The sequence below is a fragment of the Alosa sapidissima genome, chromosome 20 (assembly GCF_018492685.1).
Source record: "Alosa sapidissima isolate fAloSap1 chromosome 20, fAloSap1.pri, whole genome shotgun sequence".
NCBI lineage: Eukaryota > Metazoa > Chordata > Actinopteri > Clupeiformes > Clupeidae > Alosa > Alosa sapidissima.
In genome coordinates this window covers 17,204,449-17,227,959 of record NC_055976.1, presented here as the reverse complement: position 1 = coordinate 17,227,959, position 23,511 = coordinate 17,204,449, and the positions used below count along the sequence as shown (strand labels likewise).

Below are 23,511 nucleotides of genomic sequence, written 5' to 3'. Positions count from 1 at the left end.
ACCGAAGCATTGCCTGTCCGATCCCCAACATGTAGTAACAGCTGAAGTGCCCTTGAGGAAGGCACCTCACTGTGTGTTCACTGTGTGCTGAGTGTGTTTCACTAATTCACGGATTGGGATAAATGCAGAGACCAAATTTCCCTCACGGGATCAAAACAGTATATATACTTATACTGTTTCACTGAAATTATATTCCATTTTCTACCACTAAGTGACATTATAATCTTTTTACACAGAAACAAAGTACACAAATGATCAATGCTGTGTCATTTATTTTCACTGATTCATAAACTCATTCATTTTCTGAGAATATACTGTACAGGATGATTATTAGAGGAGAGACTGGATAGCAGCATATTGCTACTAATAAAGTAAGAGCAATCACAAAAAAAGTCAATCAGTATTAATTCATGAATAATCTGTTTACAGGTTGCTAATGACATAAATGTGGATTTGAAGGCTCCATTGGGTAAACACAGCACCAAAAATAAAAAAAGGTATATTTTGTATCAGGCACCCAGTGAAAATAAATGTTTAGCTTCACATAACTGACTTCAAATGGCAAATGCTGAAGTATACACTTGATATTTCAAATTTGTGATAAATTGTGTTTTGTTTTGTCAAAGAATCCATTGGATGATGCTACTGGCCCACAAAACAAATGTCAACAGGTCCTTTTAGGTTCATCATTTTATATATATATATTTATACAGCATCTCTCTGTCTTTTATTTTAGTTTTGTATTGTTATGGTATGAAAAAGTATTGGCTTCATCAAATAGTACATAACTAATTTATCAATTATGAACCATTATAGCAAGGCTTTTTAATATAATGAATATAGAAGCTTAACAATACTTAGGCTACATTTTAGCCATCACATACACTTTAATTTTTATTTAACAGGAGTTTATTTCTCATCAGTTTCTAATATCGTTATACTCTGAAATATCATCATTATGAAATATGTGTTCACAGATAACTAGGGTTGCAGTAAATTCTATGGACTCCCATCCTTTACAGCTGTCCAAAGGTCAGATGGATGATGCTACTGTTATATTCAATTTACTATCAATATCTCATTGCTCCTACGCATAATACATTTAAATGTTAAAACAGCTTGCCATGCACACACAATGGTAAGCTCTGCTTTCAAGTTTACCCAGTGTAGGAGGTTTGCCATAATGTATGTTAAAACCTCTTGCCATAGAACTGCCAGGTCATGAATCATGGCATACGCAAGCAAGCTAATCTAAGAGGGACTCTACTTTCCAGTAAATTCAGTGTTTTGCCTGTCAAGAAATTGCATGTCTTCCCCCGTGACACGCAATAGTTTTAAACATGTTAGGCTACATTATTTCGGTGTTCAATTGTTTCGATTCCCAACGCTAGTAGGCATTTTAACAGCAACTATGGATATGCGCTAACACCAGTCAGCTCAGTTTAAATAGCGATAACGTACGGAGATGGTTCCGTAGCCTCTTTGACAGCTCAGTGACATCAGTATGTAACCTACATATTTATGTTTTTGCCAGCTAACTTTTAACATGATCTTCATATTCATTGTGATGCTATATGGGCCTCATGCACATAAAAGATTAATATCATGCCATTATGTTGTTTAGAACACACCATGAAATAAAGTTTTCACCTTACAACTTTGCTGATAACATTTCAAATAAATGCCAGTTAGCGCATTAGCAAGGATATTGTGTAACGTATACTGTTGATGTTGTTTCATAGCCTTTTGCTTGTGTGTAGTTAGGCCCACTGCTAGATTTTGACAGTTTCGTGATATCACTTTAAAGTAAGTTACTTGGGCTCATGCAAGCTGTCAAACACTGTCCACTAGCATATGTGGTGCACCCCTCTGGTTTATACATCCAGTGTTTATGTTAGCTAACTGTATCTGGATGTGTTGCTATCAGAGCAAGAAGTTAGAGATGTTGCATGCAGCGATGCCTCGTATAAAAAAATAAATAAAAAAATGTGATTTAAGCACTGAGATGAGGCACCGAAATCCACATTGTTATTTGATGCAGTTACTACCGTTTGCATCGCCACCGGTGCCATATTAGAACCGTGTTTCGGTGCCCAACCCTAATTTTTAGCGAACAGTACAGGAGTGGCACGGCAGCTGTGTGGTGCCGGCGCGCATAAAACATGTGTGGTGTGCATGGTTTAATCTGTTTGCATGCATTCTAAACTAAAACGGATCAAAACCGCGTATGCTGCGCGAATGCACAAATTGCTGTGTGAATGAAGTGTTAGACGGATATTCCTTTTTGCTCAGGTCAGAACAGAGAGCATAAACTCAAGTAATATGAAACCACACATGGTTCTTCCGATCTCTGTCTTCTGAGGCTGAGGTGCTCTCTGTGTGGGCGGGACGGGCAGCTCTCAAGCATGTGTGCTGCAGGGAGACCTGGCACTAGCGCTGAAAATAATAATTTCACCCCGCGGCTGGTGATTTTAGTAGGTTACCTTTTAAGTTAAAGCTAAAGGGAGCCAACAGATGTCGGTTTAATATAACCGGCTTAATATATCTTAATATGGGCCGATGCGATATGTTTAAAAATGCAAAATATTGACCAACTGATATATCGGTCGACCTCTTTCTAGTACCTACTACTTCAGTCTTCCAAGGCTGTTTTGGCAAAGAAGGATTAGTTATCCCTAAACTGGAAGAAAAGGTAAAAAAAATCACTTTGTTCTGCATATTAGGCCTCCTCTCAAACAATGTATAAATAAATAAAGATGGGTGATGAAAACTTCTTTTCAGACACAGTGCACAGTACCATAAGGTAAAAAAGGTTTAAAAAAGCTTTCAAGTTAAAATCAGAGGGAGTGATTAGAATAATGGCAGTAACTAATGCTGGGTGTCCGACCATGGTTAAAAAAACATGAAGAGCTGTGATGGTGTTAAACTAAAGAAAGAATAGCTCCAAGAGTGGAGCTGTTAAAAGTTGTGGACTTTTGCTTTGGATAATATCCATACAATAATTCAAACCATTTACTGTTTTATCCAATCCACAACATCCACTTAAATTCTAAGAAACAAAGTAATAATTAAACATAAATTCTTCTATACTTTAATAAGACTGCATGTACAGCACTAGGTCCCCACTAATCACAATCACATTGTGTGAATTATGGAAATGATATGTTAATGAGGTCCCCATTAGTCACGTTTATCCGACATTTCACAGGTTCCCATTAAACACAATACAAACATTACTTCATCAATTCCAATATTTAAAGGCGTGTATACGCTAACAAAAGCTTTGGATAGTCTACATGATTTTTTTCAGACCTCCAGGACCTTTAGAAATGATGGTCCCCGCAAGTGATGTTCAAAATTACAGTCCCCGTAAAACATATTAACCAGTATGTGTGTGTACTGTTATGTGAATGTGTGTGTCTGTCTGTTTACCCATTGTGAGGTTGAGCAGGTCAGGTGTGTGGTGTGTGTGCCATTCTGACGTGGGTCCGAACCCGGCGCGGGTTCCAGCGGTCATTCTGACCCGGTACATCTGATTGGGCGAGAGCCCCCTCAGCGTCACCTGGGTCTCGTTACCACCCACCTCTGTGGAGAACACACGCTCTCCTGTAACACCCACACACACACACACACACACACACACACACACACACACACACACACACACATCAATATGAATGCAGACAACACATTTTACACACTTATGTTAGATTGCTGGTCCTTTTACACATTCACGTTATATTGCTGGTCCTACAAACACACACAAACACACACAGTAGGGGGTGCTGATCTCACCTTGTCCCAGTGTGCTGTAGTCGATGCGGTAGTGTGTGAGGGTGCCGCGGCTCTGTAGGGATGATAGGGGCAGCCACATGACTCGGATCTCAGTGGGGGACGGGCTCAGCAGCGACAGCTGGGGGGGTGCAATGGGCACTGCAAGATGCACACACACACACACACACACACACACACACACACACACACGTAGAGGTACAATCACACGCACACACACAAACACACACAAACACACAGACACACACACACACACACACACACACACACACACACACACACACACACATACACACACATATATACATACACACAGAGGCACAGTCACACACACACCAGATATACACCTTAGACACAGTATATCTCTATATTTATATCTACTACTTGCTGATGTTGTTGCGGTCAATCTCACCGTCCTCCAGCATCTCCATGGTGACGGGCTGTGACGGGCGGCTGGCTCCGCGTAGCGAGTAGGCCACCACGTAGAAGGTGTAGGCCGTGTGGGGCTGCAGCTCCTTCAGCTGGTACTCCATCGTGTCGTTGTTCACCGCATACTGATACTCCATGTTATCTGAACCTGGGCACGGCAATAGCATGGGCTTAGATGGATGAGGATGAGTGTGTGTGTGTGTGTGTGTGTGTGTGTGTGTGTGTGTGTATGTGTGTGTGTGTGTGTGTGTGTGTGTGTGTTTGTGTGTGTGTGTGTGTGTGTGGATATGTGTGTGGGTGTAGATATGTGTGTCTGTGTGTGTGTGTGTGTGTGTGTGTGGATATGTGTGTGTGTGTGTGTGTGTGTGTGTGTGTGTGTGTGTGTGTGTGTGGGTGTGGATATGTGTGAATGCATGTGTATGTGTGTGGGTGTGGATATGTGTGTCTGTGTGTGTGTGTGTGTGTGTGTGTGTGTGTGGTGTGTGTGTGTGTGAATGCATGTGTATGTGTGTGGGAGTGGATATGTGTGTCTGTGTGTGTGGATATGTGTGTCTGTGTGTGTGTGTGTGTGTGTGTGTGTGTGTGTGTGTGTGTGTGTAACCATTTTCCACCCTCAGTAAGAATGTACAAACATTCTCATGTAAAATCATCCACACACACACACACACACACACACACACACACATACACACACACACACACACACACACACACACACACTCAACCACACACACACCCCTACCTGAGGCCTGCTGGTAGTGCACTGAGAAGCCGATGATCTGGTCACTGTTGAGCTCGGGCCGCTCCCAGGTGAGCAGGGCGTTGGTGCTGGACATAGGCGTGGCCTGGAGCTGCCGCGGTGCGCTGGGCAGTCCCTCTCGCACGATGACCGACAGCTTGGCGGTGGCGCAGGCCGTGCCCAGGCTGTTGGCGGCCAGGCACTGGTAGTAGCCGGCGTCGTCGGGGCCCAGCTGGTTGATGAGCAGCACGCCGGGACTCTGGGCCTTCACGCGGCCATTGGGCTGGACCGGCTGACCGTTACGCAGCCACTGCAGGGCAGGGGGCGGGTCACCCGAGCTGTTGCACACGAAGCGTGCCGTGTTGCCCCGCGACAGGGACACCGTCTCTGGGGGCTGGAGGATAACAGGAGGGGCTGGGGGAAGAGAGAGAGGGGGATGAGGAACAGATCGTTAGAGACAGAGATAGACAGATGGAGAGAGAGATACATAGAGATAGATAGATAGATAGATAGATAGATAGATATAGATAGACAGACAGAGAGAAAGATAGATTTATAGATAGATTGATAGATGGATGGACAAAGGAAGACAGAGAGGGAGAGAGAGAGTTGGAGAAATGAGAGATTTAACAGAACCAGTGTTCAAACTGCAGTAGTCCACATCATGCATCCAAATAAGAGAAATGATATCACTGACTGACAAGAACAAAACAATCAAAGAATGAGAGAATGAAATACAGGATAGGAACAGGGAGGAAGAGAGAGAAAGAGAGAAGAGAGAGAGGGATAGAGAGAGAGAGGGAGTGTGAGAGAGAGAGGACAAAAGATAGCTAAATAGAGAAATATGTAGACTTTTAAAAAGACCTTTTATTAACCTAGCCAATTAAAAAGCAAAAAATACACAAAAACCTAGTTTCATGGAACAGTGCAAATTATTAGATTTTTTATCCACAGAGAAATACTAACCCCCACCCACCCCCTACACACACACACACACACACATTAACACACTCACGCACACATACACACACTCAAAGATACACACACTCATAGATATATACACAGAGAGAAACAGAGGGAAAGAGTGGCAGGAGCAGAAAACACTTTCACTCTCAGGACTTCACATACAGCTTTAGGGGGTGCACACACACATACATTAACACACACACACACACACACACACACTAATACTCATTAACAGACAGACAGACAGACACACACACAAACACACATACACACACCATACATACACACACCACACACACACACGCACGCACACGCACACACACACACACACACACACACACACACAAACAAACACATGCACTCTTACATAGCACGCGTAGCTCAGCAGGGGCGCTGACAAACTCGCGGGTCATGGGCTTGTTGGCGCGGCACACATATACCCCGGCGTGATGTCGCCGCGTATCCGGGATCACCAGGTTGGTTTCCAAGACGACCACGTCCGTGGCTATGGGTTTCCCATCTGCGGAAATTGAAAAAGAGATTGAGGAAGGCAATATCACAGCCGGAGGCACATACACACACACATACACAGTCAGAGACAAGGAACACACACACACACACAGACACACACACACACACACACACAGACACAGACACACACACACACAGACACACACACACACACACACACACACACACACACACACACACACACACAGACAAGAACAGGCCCAAGAAAACAAACAGAAGAAGAGACACATACACTGTGAGAGCTGTTAGCTCACACCCACACAAGCACACTCTGTTTTCACAATAACACACACACACACACACACACACACACACACACCTCGTTATCTAAATGCTAGTTGTAGAGATAAAAGGCTGCTCCCTTTCCCTTTGTTTTTCATTGCAGTTTATTAGACAGAGATTTGGCTGTTTTTGTGGCAGCAAAATGTCACATATAATCATTTGATTAATGTTATGTTATTGCTTTATTTGTCTTCATCCAAATAGAATAAACATGAGTATGACTCATTCCATGACCCAATCAGAGAGGTGAAGATAACTGGAGGTGGATTGCGTATCTGCATATAGTGTCTCCTGTTAGCCACAAGGTGGCAGTGTCAGCTAAGACAGTCAAGTCAGTGACTGAACTAAGTGAACCAGTAGGAGGTATATCTGTTTGTGTGTGTGTATGTGTTTGTGTGTGTGTGTTTGTGTGTGTGTGGACTCACCAAGTCGGCTCCAGGACACCAGAGGTTTGGGGTGCCCCTGTGCCATACACTCCATGACTGCCGGGTGCCCCAAAATCACAGTGGAGTTCTGGGGACGTGCCACTAACTCCACTTTGGTAGAGAGTGAAGACTGACCTGTGAACACACACACACACACACACACACACACACACACACACACACACACACACACAGGTAGATTTATTATCATACTGAAGATGGCTTACGGTTCTAGAACACAGACAGATCCCAATGACGATCCTCCTAGAGGGAACGTAATGGGACTGACCCTGTAGTAGGTCTGTGAAAAAGAGGAAATTAATGGGAGATAGAGCATATTACCTCACCAAATACACTCCCTTCAGAATATATGGCACATTATCCCACCAAATACACTCCCTTTAGAAGATATGGCACATTATCCCACCAAATATGCTCCCTTTAGAAGATATGGCACATTATCCCACCAAATACGCTCCCTTCAGAAGATATGGCACATCATCCCACCAAATACGCTCCCTTCAGAAGATATGGCACATTATCCCACCAAATACACTCCTTTTAGATTTCAATAACACAGTCTGCATCAGAGCTCCACTCATCCCACCCAGACACCTTTAGCTCTTCCATTATGCTAATAATTGGGACTCATTGTCTGTGTGTGTGTTTGTGTGTGTGTGTGTGTGTGTGTGTCTTTGGGGGTGGAGGGCTGGGACCCATGTGTGTGGATGAGGTGAGTTAATTATAAATTAATCAGAGATCTCACACACACACACACACAGATTGAGAGAGAGAGAGAGACAGAGAGAGAGAGAGAGAGAGAGAGAGAGAGAGAGAGAGAGAGAGAGAGAGAGCCTTTAAATGGGTCAGCTACAGCTCCCTGAGAGTAAGGAGATAAGCAGACTGTGTATGTGTATGCTAGAGACAGCTGTAGGTGTGTATGTGTGTTTGTGTGTGCATACGCAAATTCATGTGTTCTTGTGTGTGATGTGTGTGTTTGTGTGTCTTTATTTGTGACCAGGAGAGACATCAACTCCTGAACAAGTGTCTGTGTGGCCCTAGAATCATATTTCATTAAGTGCTTGTGTCCCTTAAAATAATATTTCTCCCTTGCACCCACATGATGGTAGAAACATCTATTATATTTTCTGAATACACAAATAATAAATAAATAAATAAATAAATAAATACATAATAAATAAATAAACACATAGGCAAAAAATCCACAAGCCCAGAGAACTCACATAAAGGTACAGAGCGCCATCAAACAAAAATCAAAGCTATATTGAGCAAATGACCTTTGCATCCAGCCTTCAGCTCTGAAAAGCAAATAGAGCAGAGACAGTTAGAGATCAGGAGAGAGAGAGGGAAAGGGAGCAAGAGAGAGAGAGAGAGAGAAAGAGAGAGGGAGAGGGAGAGAGGGGGAAAGAGAGAGGGAGAGGAGAGGGAGAGGACGAAGTCTTCCAAAGATGTGTGCGTAGATGTGTGTGCACGTCTGTGTACATATATATATATATATATATATATATATCTATATGTGTGTGTGTGTTGGTGTGTGTCATACAGTGCACACTCAATTGTGTGAGTAGGTCACAGTCTCTGAGGCCAGGCTGGTCTCGTAATTCACACATAAATGTCAAGCAATTCACAAATGGTCACAATCGCGGCAGACGTAATGCAATCTGATCACGCTGACCTCTAATCTAACATTATGGGATTGGTTGAAAATGGACAGAGTGCGAAAGGCCACAGAGAACGTCCTCTGGAATAAAACAAACAAACAAACAAACTCTCCGTCTTCGCCCCTCCCCTTATATGACTTCCTGTCTTGACAAGACTTCCTGTCTTGTTAGTTTCCCCGTTTCTGATCGCACCTGTTCCCCTTTATTATCTTGTTGGTCTTGTCCAGTCCTCTGTTTTTGGTGGGATAATTTGTATGTTCTCATTGAATTAAATGTTTTAGTATAACTTATATATATATATATATATATATATATATATATATATATATATATATATATATATATATAGAGTGAAATCTGGTTACCATCCTTTAACCTAGAAATGTTAAAGATAACCCGTGTTATCTGAAACCCCCTCTGTAGGAATGTAAGGGGATAGCAACATAAACATGGCTTAGGTTGAGGGGTTCTTGTAAACATCCTTATCTCTGGTAAATACCAGATGGTTAGATGATCACTGGTGGGTGACATCTTATGATGTTTCGTGGGTGTGTGTTAAGGGTATAATAACTGGTTTCACCCACTGACAGATATGTGGGCTTGTTACTTTGACATTTCATGTGGGTAACATGCTCCCGGCGTCGTGAATAAAGTTGGAGTCTCACACCAGTTGTCTTGGGAGTAATTTTGACCACATAAATGGCGACAAGGATGGGATTACCTATCTCTGAGGCACAGTGAGGAGGACCAACGGCGCAGGACCCCAACCATGTCGACTGGAGGGAGATCTCTTTGTGATCTTGGGAAAAGGCCGTCATCAGCAACAAACACTGCTGTGCGGCACCCAGCCTGGCCAGAGGGAATCCTCCTGTGTCTCGGATATGGTAATGACTGTATTTGGTGGACAACTTGGTGGTGAGTCCCTGATTTTACACTTTTTAAGTTGGTAAAATAGGGAAGGCCTGTCCTACCCATGAAAGGGGTAGTGGTTGTGTACACGGATTTCCTACCTGTGATAGAGGTAGAGGGTTTTCCTACCTGGGATGGAGGTACAGGGTTTTTCTGCCTAAGGCTGAGGCGGAAGAGTGCACCATTTCCTGCCAGTGATAGTGGTAGTGGCTTTACTGCCTATGCGTAGGTAGTAGTTTTGGTTATGCGCAAAATAGGTCTGAGAACATTGGGTCTGATAAGATTGTCATCACATTTTGTTTGTTTTGCTTTGATTTTAGGCGTAAGGTAATTGGAAATACTGTAAATATATCAAGGGGACACTGATATGGGGAGCAGTAAGAGTTAAGCTATTAACCTACCTAGAGGGGTAGAGAATCCAGGGTGTTTGAGGGACATATAGAGAAAGTATGAATCTAAATGTATAGATGGGAAATTAGCAGGTATATGGAATAGGTGAATGGAAGGGCAATTTCTTTCATCTGGAGTGCAGAGCATAGAAAAGTAAAATGAATGTAGGGCTATGGTAGAGAAGGTAAAAGAAAGTAGGTTAACGAGCAGAAGGAAATATAGGCCTGTGTAGAAGAGAGAGGCAAAGTCTATACAGAGGACATCTTGGACTATGTGAGGAGCCATCCAGTAAAGTACAGAGGACATCTTGGACTATGTGAGGAGCCATCCAGTTGCTTGGAGTACGGCAGCTCTAAATGAACTGAACATGCGGACAGCCTTCTGTTCACCTATTTCTGAAGGAAGAACATGGATATGGAATGGATATGGAGAGTGGTGAAGAACACGTGGCTGCTTGAGAGGGTTGACAAACACTTTTGGCAATAGGCTGAGGAATACAGACTCTAGCGAGGATTCATAAAATATCACTAGTAGCATCACATCAAAATATTATTTCTCAGTTTAGCTGTTTTGGTTTAATTTGATTTGGACAGTGGTGTTTAGCTTTGCTTAGTATTCACCTAACACCACCATGACCAGCGTCATGTACAGTCACTCATGAACATCCGGTATGTATAGTATAAGTATATATACTCTTTTGATCCCGTGAGGGAAATTTGGTCTCTGCATTTATCCCAATCCGTGAATTAGTGAAACACACTCAGCACACAGTGAACACACAGTGAGGTGAAGCACACACTAATCCCGGCGCAGTGAGCTGCCTGCAACAACAGCGGCGCTCGGGGAGCAGTGGTTAGGTGCTTTGCTCAAGGGCACTTCAGCCGTGCCTACTGGTCGGGGTTCGAACTGGCAACCTTCCGGTTACAAGTCCGAAGTGCTAACCAGTAGGCCACGGCTGCCCACTGAAAACACGGTTCCTACACAATAACAGTCCCTAGGTGTTTTCAACACAATAAAAGTTCCTAGGTCCCATACAACATATTATATTTCACAGTTAACAGTAACAATAAAGTATGAGTTAGCCTTCTGTGCCAGAACAACATTAACGGGAAATAATGATACATGTTGTGTATGCCAAGAGAAATCTTTTCAGGTGTGAGTGTTTCCCTATAGGACTTTTCAGGACTCTGCATGTGCAGCAGCTTGACTATGTACCAGCCCTGTGTCTTTCAGCAGTGGCATGGACCCGTGCCAAGTGGAACTTATGAAGATTCAGAGAAATACTAGATATTAAGATAGAGGAACATGGTAATGACAGATGTATAACATAAGTCTGACCTTGTGTTGAATGCCCGGTGAAAATGATAATGACATTTTTAACTTGTTTTGTTTATTGTGTCATTTATTTATATTGAGAATGTAGCTTCATAGCTCCACAGGGGGGAATATGTGGAATAATTTTTATATGTTTCTCATTGAATGAAATGTTTTAGTATGACATATATATTTAGTGAAATCTGGTTACCATCCTTTAACTTAGGAATGTTAACTTAGAATGTTACTTTCTGTTAATTAGTCTGTGTATTTCTACCCCCCTATTCCTTTGTCGGTTTGGTTCATCTCTCTGTTAATCCTATCAAAGTCCTGTTTGTTTGTAAGTCTGGTAAGTCAATAAAATGTGTTTGTTGGAACTTCTGCTTGAGAGAGTCTTGAGCTTGGGTCCTCCTGCCTAAAACCTGACAATATTAGCTTTCAGTGTGGTACAATCTCTTTGTAAATTACATTTAATTCAAGTGTTTCAATCATCCCGCTCTCCCTTATGGTAGGCTAGTGGCGTCTCGTTTCCAAGGGGAACATCACCCCTATGTCTTGTCATTCTGTTTCGAGGGACAAGGGCTAGGGGTAAGATGAAGGGGTAGGGGAAAAGGAAGGGGTAAGACAGAGAAATGGGATTGGGCCTTAGTTTGGGGTTTGACAACATGTCACTCACCATAGTCTGTCTTCACACAACAACACCCTTGCACTGCTGATAACTGACTCCCATCTCTCTCGTAATTGATTGTCATTTAGTTACAAAGCAAAACTACTGAAAAGAGCACACATACTGTAAGGACTGTGAGGAAAAGGGACATGACAGGCCTTTCACACACACACACGTGCTAACTGTAGAAAACTATATGTTACGATAGGTTAGGGTCACATGGTAGGGCAAGCACTGACTTACAGGTGGGGCTTCAGTGATGTCACTACTCACTACCTGTGGCTGATTAGGTTAAATTGGACACCTGTCCTGAGTCCTGGGCTGACAATTAGTTTCCAGGCCTTCGGAAAGGACTAGGGGCCTGTGATCCCTCATGTGCGTTTGCCTGTTGCACGTCTGGCAAACTTGGACCCGTCTCATTGTAAAACCTCTGGGTTTTAAACCACCACACACCAAAACTGAACTCAGCCTAGGTACCAAAGCTTGGGCTGTTCGTTATCGCGTTGGAAGAGAGCTATACCGGGTCAGCGAGAGCCACAGGTGAGTGACCTCTCACTGGAACTCTGGCAAAGCTGACACAACACACATTGCACCCACACACGGTAGGTTCTACTTCCATGTCTTTACATCACGTAGGGCCAGTGTGTAGGTTACTTCTAGCTTTTGTTGAGGTCCGAGGTCAGCTATCAACATAACCTAGAAAACGTAGCTGTAGTTTAGATGATGTGCCTCGGCCTCCTCGTAACATATACGATGACATGGATGGGGTGATCGTAGAGATGTAAAGCAAAAGTACGGCAGTCTGATGTGAACGATCAAGCAAATAAATAAATAAATAACTAATTAAAAGAATGAATGAATGAATGAATGAATGGATGAATGGATGGATGAATGAATGAATGAATGAATGAATGAATGAATGAATGAATGAGGGGATAAACGATGTAGCACACGATCCCAACAATCACTCGACTTCTCTCCTCCTTCTCCCTTTTTTGTTCTCTCTTTCAGTCTCGTAGTCTCATTTCCTTCCTCTAAGTGGTGCATGTGAGAGTGTGTGTGTGTGTGTGTGTGTGCGTGCGTGTGCATGTGTGTGTGTGTGTGTGTCGGGCAAGTTGCAGCTGTTGCTAGGTGTGTTTCATCAGACAGGCTGCAGAAAATCAATGCGTCAGGCGATGGCCTTACACACACACACACACACACACACACACACATACATCCACATACTGTACATTCACATTCATCGACACATGCACATATGCATTCATTTTGAGAGTGTTTGTGATTTTGAGCATGTGTGTGTGTGTGTGTGTGTGTGTGTGTGTGTGTGTGTGTGTGTGTGTGTGTGTGTACTTTATCTATTGAAAATTGAGTTTTACTACAGACTGCATCAAGGCTTACATGGCCACACAAAACAATCAAATGCAGCCACAGCATATCTCCATGACATGAGGTGTTTCATGAGGTAAGGTTAAAAGGCGTCCTTGGTAGACCAGGTCTGCCATCAGGTCTGGTAGGCCAGGCTGCTACGTCAGAGACAAAGCAAGGCTCATTTCTGGCATTCAGAAAACACACAGGGCCGGATGTACAGAGAAAGCGCTAATACCGAGTTCTATGCGCAGAAAGCGAATGCTGTGCTTCGCCATATTGCAGGGAATTTACTACGCTCTCACTTCATTACGTAAACAGCGCTCATCACTGTCCGTCCCCGCCCTCTCTACAACGCTAATTGCTTGTCCACAGCTGAACCACAAGCACAGTTGAATAGAGTTAACCAACTGCGACATTAAAAAGAACCAAACTTTAGCGATCATACATACATGATAATAAGATGTCAACGAGCAGCGACATACAGAGTAGGCCTAGTAGTTCTACTAATCTATTTAAAAAAAATACTTGAACTATTTACTGCACGTAGACTAGGGCTATGACTTAATACCCTAGTCTAGCAGATTGGGAAGTGTCTGTCATGAAAGTGAAAATACGATATTATAAAGGCGAACAAAAGTTAAGGTTGCTTTTGACAAAGTACAATTGTTAAGGTTTCATTTCTATCCGCCATGATGTTCAATATGTTGTTGTCATCCATCCATTAAAGAATAATCCAGATATATATTCTTAGTATTATTTATTTGTTGGTTTACATAGATAGATAGATAGATAGATAGATAGATAGATAGATAGATAGATACTTTATTGATCCCCAAGGGGAAATTCAAGGGTAACAGCAGAAATGGTAAACATAAGTATAAGTATAAACATATAACTAAACTCCACTGTACAATAAAGACAGTAGAAGATAAGAAAACTAACAAAACTAAATACTAAATACACTATATAAATTCAATTTAAAAAGTCCAATGTGCTTGAGGGTGATCAAGCATAAGACGCTTGTAGTGACAGGGCCGGGACTGGTAAGGTGCTCAAGGGAGTGAGTGTCATGGTGAAGGTGCAAAAAGTAGTCCAACCATAGTCCTTTAGTTATGTGTGCATGGCAAGGTGCTCAAGAGAGTGAGTGTCATGGTGAAGGTGCAAAAAGTAGTCCAACCATAGTCCTTTAGTTATGTGTGCATGGTAAGGTGCTCAAGAGAGTGAGTGTCATGGTGAAGGTGCAAAAAGTAGTCCAACCATAGTCCTTTAGTTATGTGTGCATGGCGAGGTGCTCAAGAAAGTGAGTGTCAAGGTCTAGAGACCAGCATAAATAATATGGACAAATAGGAGAGTAAAGTATAATGTAGACAAGGTAAAATAAAAAACTATTTCAGTGCAAGAACAGGTTGAGGTAATAGGGTTATAGCCATTCATTAATTCAGTATTGTAGCAGAAGCCTGACCGCAGCCATTGATCATGTGTGCTAATATAGCATGAAAAACAGTGTAGCAGTAAAACAGTAGTGAAAACATTAGGCTGTGGACATTAGTAAAACAGTAGTAAAACAGTAGTAAAGCAGTAGTGGGCAGTCAGTACTCAAACATGGAGAGGGTGGAGAGGCAGACAGACTAAGCAGAGAAGTCTATCTCTCCTCTTCCCTTTAGTAAGGCATTGAACAGTTCAATGGCCCTGGGGACAAATGACTTCCTCAACCTTTCAGTTGTGCATGGCAGTGAGCAAAGTCTCCAGCTGATCAAGCTCTTTTGCTTTTTAATAGTGCTGTAGAGTGGATGACATTCATTGTCCTAGATGTTGATCCTAGATGTTTACATCTCAAAGCACTGGCATTGTCCTAGATGTTTACATCTCAAAGCACTGGCATAACCTCAGTACCCGAGGGAGCGGTAACACATTCTTAGTAGCCAACAAAGTTTTTTTTTTTTTTTTACATCCACTTAACTTGAGTCAAAATAAAAGTCCCATTTGTTCGCACAACGAACTCTTGCACATTTTGGCATACAACAGTCAGTAGCAACATAGTAGTAAGCAACATAACATAATATAAATTATATGATTAATGAGAACATATAACTCAACAACTATAAAGAAAACCAATGCTCTGAATACTGATTCTCTAATTGATGCATTTAACCGCTGTTTGCGCGATACTCCCACTTTCCCCTGACCCTCCTATGAATGCATATGCATGACACGGAAAAGCGCAAATAGCCATTTGCAGCTCCCACAACAGGCAGTCTGCGCTTTTTCCTCAGTGCGCCCTGTATGTACATGGTAGGGTAGTGTGGGGTGGTGGTAGGGTAGTGTGGGGTGGTGGTAGGGTAGTGTGGGGTGGTGGTAGGGTAGTGGTAGGGTAGTGTGGGGTGGTGGTAGGGTAGTGTGGGGTGGTGGTAGGGTAGTGGTAGGGTAGTGTGGGGCAGTGGTATGGTGGTGTTGGGTGGTGGTAGCGTAGTGTTGGGTGGTGGTAGGGTGGTGTTGGGTGGTGTTGGGTGGTGGTAGGGTAGTGTGGGGTGGTGGTATGGTGGTGTTGGGTGGTGGTAGCGTAGTGTTGGGTGGTGGTAGGGTGGTGTTGGGTGGTGTGGGTGGTGTGGGGTGGTGTTGGGTGGTGGTAGGGTAGTGTGGGGTGGTGGTATGGTGGTGGACATGTACTTTGGATAGAAGCGTCTGCTAAATGAATAAATGTAAATGTATGTGTGTGTCATTGGAAATCCTTCCTCCTGCCTTGCTACTTTGTCCAAAACACTACTGTTACATATTTCTGTGAGTGTGTGTGTGTGTGTGTGTGTGTGTGTGTCAGTGCAAGTCCTCCCTCCTGTCTTGCTACATCGTACAAAACACTCCTGTTTTTCCTGCAGTTCCAACACTTTGACGGAGACAGGACTTGAAAGAGCGGCAGCAGTCTGCTTGCTTGTATAGTAGGCGCTGTTGTGAACAAGGTAATCATAAGACGGAGAATACTGTTTTATTGTGAAGTGCAGGGTGAATATAATAAGCCACTTACCGTAGGCTACATATGTGTGTGTGTGTGTGTGTGTGTGTCTGTGTGTGTGTGAAGTGCAGGGTGAATAGATACACCACTTAGGCTACGTATTTATGTGTGTATGTGTGTGTGTGTGTGTGTGTGTGTGTGTGTGTGTGTGTGTGTGTGTGTGTGTGTGTGTGTGTGTGAAGTGCAGGGCGAATAGATACACCACTTAGGCTACGTATTTATGTGTGTATGTGTATGTGTGTGTGTGTGTGTGTGTGTGTGTGTGTGTGAAGTGCAGGGCGAATAGATACACCACTTAGGCTACATATTTGTGTGTGTGTGTGTATGGTGTGTGTGTGTGTGTGTGTGTGTGTGTGTGTGTGTGTGTGTGTGTGTGACACAGAGAGAGAAAGAGAGAGAGAGAGCGAGAGAGAGAGAGACAGGTTAGGAGAGTGTACAAGAATGCATTAGTGAGAGATAGAGAAGATGATAAGTATGAAAGAAAGAGAGGAAGTCAGGAAGAGGAGGCCAGAGAGAGAAGCAGGAAGTGTGTGGAGTAAAAACTAGAGTTGTAAAGAGAATATACCAGGTGAATGATCCTGTGTGTGTGTGTGTGTGTGTGTGTGTGTGTGTGTGTGTGTGTGTGTGTGTGTGTGTGTGTGTGTGTGTGTGTGTGTGTGTGTGTGTGTTGTGAAGTGCAGGGCGAATAGATACACCACTTAGGCTACATATTTGTGTGTGTGTGTGTATGGTGTGTGTGTGTGTGTGTGTGTGTATGGTGTGTGTGTGTGTGTGTGTGTGTGTGTGTGTGTGTGTGTGTGTGTGTGTGTGTACCTGCTGGAGTGACGGTGAGTGTGCTCTCCTGGCTGTATCTCTTGCGTGCGGCGTTGGAGGCGACACAGCGGTAGGAACCGGCATCCTCGTCCGTCACACTCAGGATCTGAAGCACCCCGCTGGGGAGAGAGATGAACCTGCACACACACACACACACACACACACACACACAGGATCATTCACCTGGTATATTCTCTTTACCACTCTAGTTTTTACTCCACACACTTCCTGCTTCTCTCTCTGGCCTCTCTGGCCTCCTCTTCCTGATTTCCTGATTAAATCATTTTGGTCGAATGGCTCAACCGATTCTTTACAAGATAATTGTAAACAACAAACAACGTTGCCCAAATATCTGCCTGTCTGTCTCTGTCCTTATAATGAGCACACTCTTAAAATTAATGTGATAGAAACAACACAAACGGTGTTGTCCCTATCTGGACATAGAGATGTGTTAAAAAACAACACAAGTTGTGTTATTTTTAAGACATTTGTTGTAAGAGTGTACACATTATAACAAAAGCAGTGTGTTAGAAACAACATAAATTGTGTTGTCCCTGTCTGGACATAGAGATGTGTGTGTGTGTGTGTGTGTGTGTGCTTTTACGGCGGGGATGGATCCATGAGGGACATTCTGTAAGGAGAGCTATGTGTGCATGTCTTCCTCACTTCATTGTGTGTGTGGTGTGGTGTGTGTGTGTGTGTGTGTGTGTGTGTATGTGTTTGCGTGTGTGTATGATTGTATGGTGTGTTTATGTTATGTGTGTGTGTGTGTGTATGATTGTGTGGTGTGTGTGTGATTGTGTGGTATGTCTGTATGTGCCAGGGTATGTCTGTATGTAACAGGAGCATAACATGAGAGAGCATGTGTGAGTGTGTGCTTGTACATGTGTTGGCCTAAGTGTGCGTGTGTGTGTGTGTGTGTGTGTCTGTGTGTGTGTGTGTGTGTATGTATGTGCCTGCGTGTGTGTGTGCCTGTGTGTGTGCGTGTGTGTGTGTGCCTGTGTGTGCCTGTGTGTGTGTGTGTGTGCCTGTGTGTGCCTGAGTGTGTGTGTGTGTGTGTGTGTGTGTGTGTGTGTGTGTGTATGTGCCTGTGTTTGTGTGTGCGGAAGGTCATGGCAGGACACTAAGTCATGGCTTTGCATGTCTGGGATAGCAGCACCATGACTCAGGATGGCTTGGGCCATAAATTTAGAGTGCGCTGAACACCGTCCAACTCAACACAACCCGCATTAACTTAGCAGTCATTGCAGCTCACATCACAACACATGACTGAGCGTGTATGGATGTGTGTGTGTGTTTGTGTGTGTGTGCATGACCCTGTGAGTGTGTGCATGTGTGTAAATATGTGAGTGTGTGTGCATGTGTGTCCATGTCTGTGTATGTCTGTGTGTGTGTGTGTGTGTGTGTGTGTGTGTGTGTGCATATGTTTGTGTGCGCATGACCCTGTGAGTGTGTGCATGTGTGTAAATATGTGAGTGTGTCCATGTCTGTGTATCTGTGTGTGTGTGTTTGTGTGTGTGTGTGTGTGTGTGCATATGTTTCTGTGTGTGTGTGTGTGTGTGTGTTTGTATCAGATTTAGAGTAGAGAATTCTAGGATGTCAGGTCCCTGTATAGTTCCCCAGTACATCCTGGGCCTCTATTAAAAGCCAGAACAGCTAAATGAGGGGTGTGTGTCTCTATGGCCTTGGATATGCTGGTACATAACCTCCTACATGCTGTGAAAACACACACACACACACACACACAGGCCACACCTGCATACACACTCATATACATATGCAAAACAAATATGTAACCACACACACGCACATATGCACGCACACACACACGCACACACTCATGCACTCACCCACACATGTACACACACACTCACATGCGCACATACACACACACTGAGGCACACAATCACACACACACACACACACATACACATACGCACACACGCACACACACACACACAAACATACGCACACACACACACACAAACTGTATTTTGTTTGTTTCTAAAGAAGCTCACAGCTGCCAGGAGTGTGTGGAATTTGGTAGAACAGCCAGAATAAGGATCAACGAAAGGCCAAACGTCTCTTGCTCAGTGGGAAACAGAGAGAGACAGAGTTACGATCGGCTTGGACACGCAACATAAAAAGAGGGGGAAAACTAAATGAATCTGAAATAAAGTTGTGTATTGAATCAAATGAAAGAAAATCTAGGGGATTGAAGATGTATGGATGTGTGGAGGTTGAATATTTGTAAGTATGAGTGAGTGCAAGTGTGTGTGTGTGTGTGCGTGTGTGTGTGTCTCAGTCAAAACAAAGATGAGAGAGGAGTGGAAGCTAAAACAAAAAGGTGTTCAGATGCTTTTAAAGCCACACCTGGTGTGTGCCAGATCGGGTCGTAATAAACAGAGAGAATGTAAGAGAAGGAGGGGAGATGGATGAGAGAAAGAAAAGAAAGAGAGAGAGAGAGATGGAATGATTATTCCTGATAAAGTGTGTGTGTGTGTGTGTGTGTGTGTGTGTGTGTGTTTGAGGAAAATGGTAGTCATGTGGACTAACTAGAAAGAGAGAGAGAGAGAGTGAGAGAGGCGGGGGACTCAAGGTCTCACTTATTGTACCTGCATTACCTAATGACACACACGGAGGGCCAGATGTACGTAGATTTGCGAACGTAGCGTTATCAGCGCAATGGACAAACCGCAGATCCGCAGAGTCAGACCCAAGTTTCGTCGTATTTATCAAACTTTCGATCCATTGAGTAAAGTACGCCTTTCTCTGCCTTATGGTGGGTTTCCACACAGCGAAACACCTCGCGAATTTCGCCCAGCGAAATTTTGCCTCCGGGGCATGACGGCCAAATCGCTAACCTTTTGACTGCAGTGTCTAGCCAGCCCAGTGGTGGCAAGCGAGCTAATTAGGCTAATCAGCTAGTTCAAACGTTTAAGTACTTAAAGAAGATATCCAGGGGTCTTTATGCCTCAACTAATGGCGGCCTTACATTGTACGATTTTGGTCTGTTTTCACAGTCGGCGATGAAATTTCCAAAGTCGGACAGAAATCATGGGAGTTGTACAGGAATCGCAGCGCGCTCCCGTCAACTAGATCGTTAAGTGTAAGGTGCTAATCTTAGTGGTTTTAAGTCAGTCGGAGTCAGTCTTTTTCTAGTTTTGCCGTTACGACAATATCAAACATGTTTGATATTATCCCAAGTCTTTTTAGTCATGGCTCATGCAAATAGTGACGTGAACAATATAAAAAACAATAGTGACCTCTCTCCAACACCAAACAGGAAGGGGCAAAGTAGGCGACAGCTGTAGCCTATATGATTATTTGTTATTTCATTTCTTATAAATTATTAGTCGGCTATTCCACGTGACAGAACAACTCTATATCTGTTAGGGATGTCACACATGAAACAATGCTGCATAAAAACACGAAAAAATTACTTTGATATGAGTAGGCTATCATATGAGTTCCTGTTGATATGTAGTGCACGATGGAAATAATTTAAAGGAATCTAGTAGCAGTCTTGTAAATAGTGACCCTGTGTAGTAAATATTCTTTGGAAGTACATACTGTAAACGAATGTGATTAACTTAATCAGTCTGTCTGCCTCATATTTGCATTAATTGTGCCTGGTGAAGACACGCCTCGACCATTTGCAAATCAAGTCTTTTGTCATGTACGACGGCCCAGCTTTTGTCTTATGCCCGACTTTACCATAGGTGGTCGGCGCCAATTAAGCATGCATAGGTCCGGGGCGTGTCTGACCTTTTCCACTGGAGCAGACAAAGAGCCTACTAACAGGATATAAGGCTGTGACAGAACAGTCGGGAGGTGACTTGGACAGAGGCAACTTTGTTCATGTTCTCCTCCGAGCCGGCTTGTAATAAACTTGGGAGCGTCTCAGATTCGGTTTTGCTTCCACGTCATTTTTAATTCTCACCACACCTGCATGATCCCTAGTTGTTGCAAAATCATAGTCTGTGCCTCAACAACACTTATCACTTGTCTTTAGATGTGAGAAGGTCTGACACTGTAGTCTTTATAAAAATCTTTTCCAAATCTTTGCAAAGTCTTTCAGTGTAAGGAGGGCATAAGTTGATGTTGCCTATAAACAACAAATCATGTTCATAGAAACAACAAGGTCAATAAGACATATTATATTTCATACCTGTGTAGCAGCATGTAGCCTAGCTGTCTAGCTAGGTTTACAATGCAATCCAATGTCCGAACATACTAGCAGTTCGCCTGTCAGCTAGCTAAAAATGTTGAGTGTTTAAAATAACATAGTGGTCTATTTAGTGGTGTATGTGCCCTGACTAAGTTCGTGTGGCATATAAACCACAATTTGTGATACAAATGCTAATGTTCGTGTAGAAACATTTTAATCACATACAAATTTTCATGTTACAGCTCAGGTAGTCTCCACCATCTTGGTCAGACCTCCAAACACAAACACGCGGACCTGATTGGTTCTCGAATGGTCCTCATTTAAATAAAGTTAAACTTTCGCTAACTTTGCTTCGCCTGCCTCTGCGATTCGCTCTCATTTTGCCCAACCAGGGCGAATTTCGTCTCCATTCAACCTCAATGAGAGTGAAGCGAAATTTCGCTGTGTGGAAACCGACTGTTACTCCGCCCATTATCGCAATTTACGAACGTCCACAACTGAACGGCAGAGCCTACATACAAACTCAGTTGAATGAAGTTAAAGAGGCCCTATGCAACAATTTCAGCAAAAATGACCTTAATTATGCAGGTTGAGAGTCGTTCTGATGGTTCTACAACACTTTTTGGGTCGTTTGGTGGGTGCTTCGTCTCCCCCTAGTGCTTCTCCGCGGAAAAAACGAATATGCAACTTTCTGGTCGCGGTCCGAACACATCCGGATGTAACTCGGCGGAAATACTCGAAAATGTAGTCAGATTGTAGTTTCTAAGAAGACTGCAAAACGGACTCAGACTTGGCTTTGTTGCTGTTGAAATTGTAAGTAGCCTAGCCTACCATTGGGTGAACTTCGTTTTTGTAATGTGATTTGATAGTCTCTTGAACAATGTGTTTGCTCGACCGTTTTATTGTGAGCCCTATGTGTTTAGCTTGGTTTGTTGATGGCTAGCTCGTTAGCTAGTGGGGTTTTAGCGTAGCAGTCACTTGTTACCGAAGTTGCAGGGGAAGCTATGTCGTGAAAAATGCGAGCCCAAATCAGGCGAAAACCCAGAAACAGCGAAGGAATAACCAGACCTGCATAGGGCTTCTTTAACTGATGACAACATTAAAAAGAATCAAACGTTTAGCGATCATGAAATAATACCATACATGATAAGATGTTAACAAGCAGGGAGATAATGAAGATCAGTAGTTCTACTCAAACTACTTGTGCACGTAGGCTTTGGAAGATGTGTCAAATATAGCAAGTAGGACATTCGAAAGGCCAACGAAAGTTAAGGTTGCTTTTGATAGTACAAATACTTACAAAACTGATGCTTTAAATAGCGATTCTGTTGTCTTTGAAAGGTTCTCTTATTGACGCATTGAACTGCTATTTGGATTAACACCTGCTTTTACAAGGCGGAAGTATTTAGGCGTAGAATAGTCGTGCGCTTTCATGAGGAGTCTTTATACATACCGCGGAATACATAATTAGGCGCTCTTTACTCTTCCCCTCCCATCTCTTTACGCTAAACTCCCACTTTCCCCTGGATCCTCCCATGAATGCATATGCATGAAACGAAAAACGTAATGTGCCATTTTCAGCTCCCGCTACAGGCAGTTTGCGCTTTAACATCATTGTGGCCTGTTTGTACATACCTCACAATGATTTTACACGCACGTTGCGAAACAAATACGCATACACAAAAACGCAATAGTGGGTGCAAAAGCGTTAGTACATCTGGCCCAGAATATATACTGTAGACACTGATACACATTGATACATGTTTATACAGTATGTCACTGTGTTTATCTCAGTGAGTGTACACATGCGTGTACTGTATGTGCATGTGTATAGTGTGTGTGTGTGTGTATCTGTCTGTCTGTCTGTCTGTCTAGCTATCTATGTGGGTGTGTGTGTGTGTATGTGTGTGCGTGTCTGTGTGTGTGTGTGTGTGTGTGTAAGTGTAGTGTCCGTGTTTGTGTGTGTAGGAGGGTGCTCCCACAGCATTCTGGAGCCCAGCAGGCTACTGTTGACAGATGGTCA

At 43.3% G+C, this 23,511-nt stretch overlaps 1 protein-coding gene across 2 annotated transcripts in view; it reads right to left on the bottom strand.

Annotated features, from left to right (window-relative positions):
• The window catches only part of igdcc4 (immunoglobulin superfamily, DCC subclass, member 4), a 95,450-nt gene that overhangs the window by 23,883 nt on the left and 48,056 nt on the right, over positions 1-23,511 (bottom strand). For both annotated transcript variants that reach the window (XM_042074446.1, XM_042074447.1), the window contains exons 4-10: positions 17,318-17,454; positions 7,165-7,299; positions 6,294-6,446; positions 4,964-5,374; positions 4,205-4,369; positions 3,796-3,933; positions 3,433-3,606 (exon numbers count right to left, since the gene is read on the bottom strand). In XM_042074446.1, coding sequence (XP_041930380.1) covers positions 3,433-3,606; positions 3,796-3,933; positions 4,205-4,369; positions 4,964-5,374; positions 6,294-6,446; positions 7,165-7,299; positions 17,318-17,454 — 1,313 coding nt within the window. The remainder of the gene's footprint in view (positions 1-3,432; positions 3,607-3,795; positions 3,934-4,204; positions 4,370-4,963; positions 5,375-6,293; positions 6,447-7,164; positions 7,300-17,317; positions 17,455-23,511) is intronic.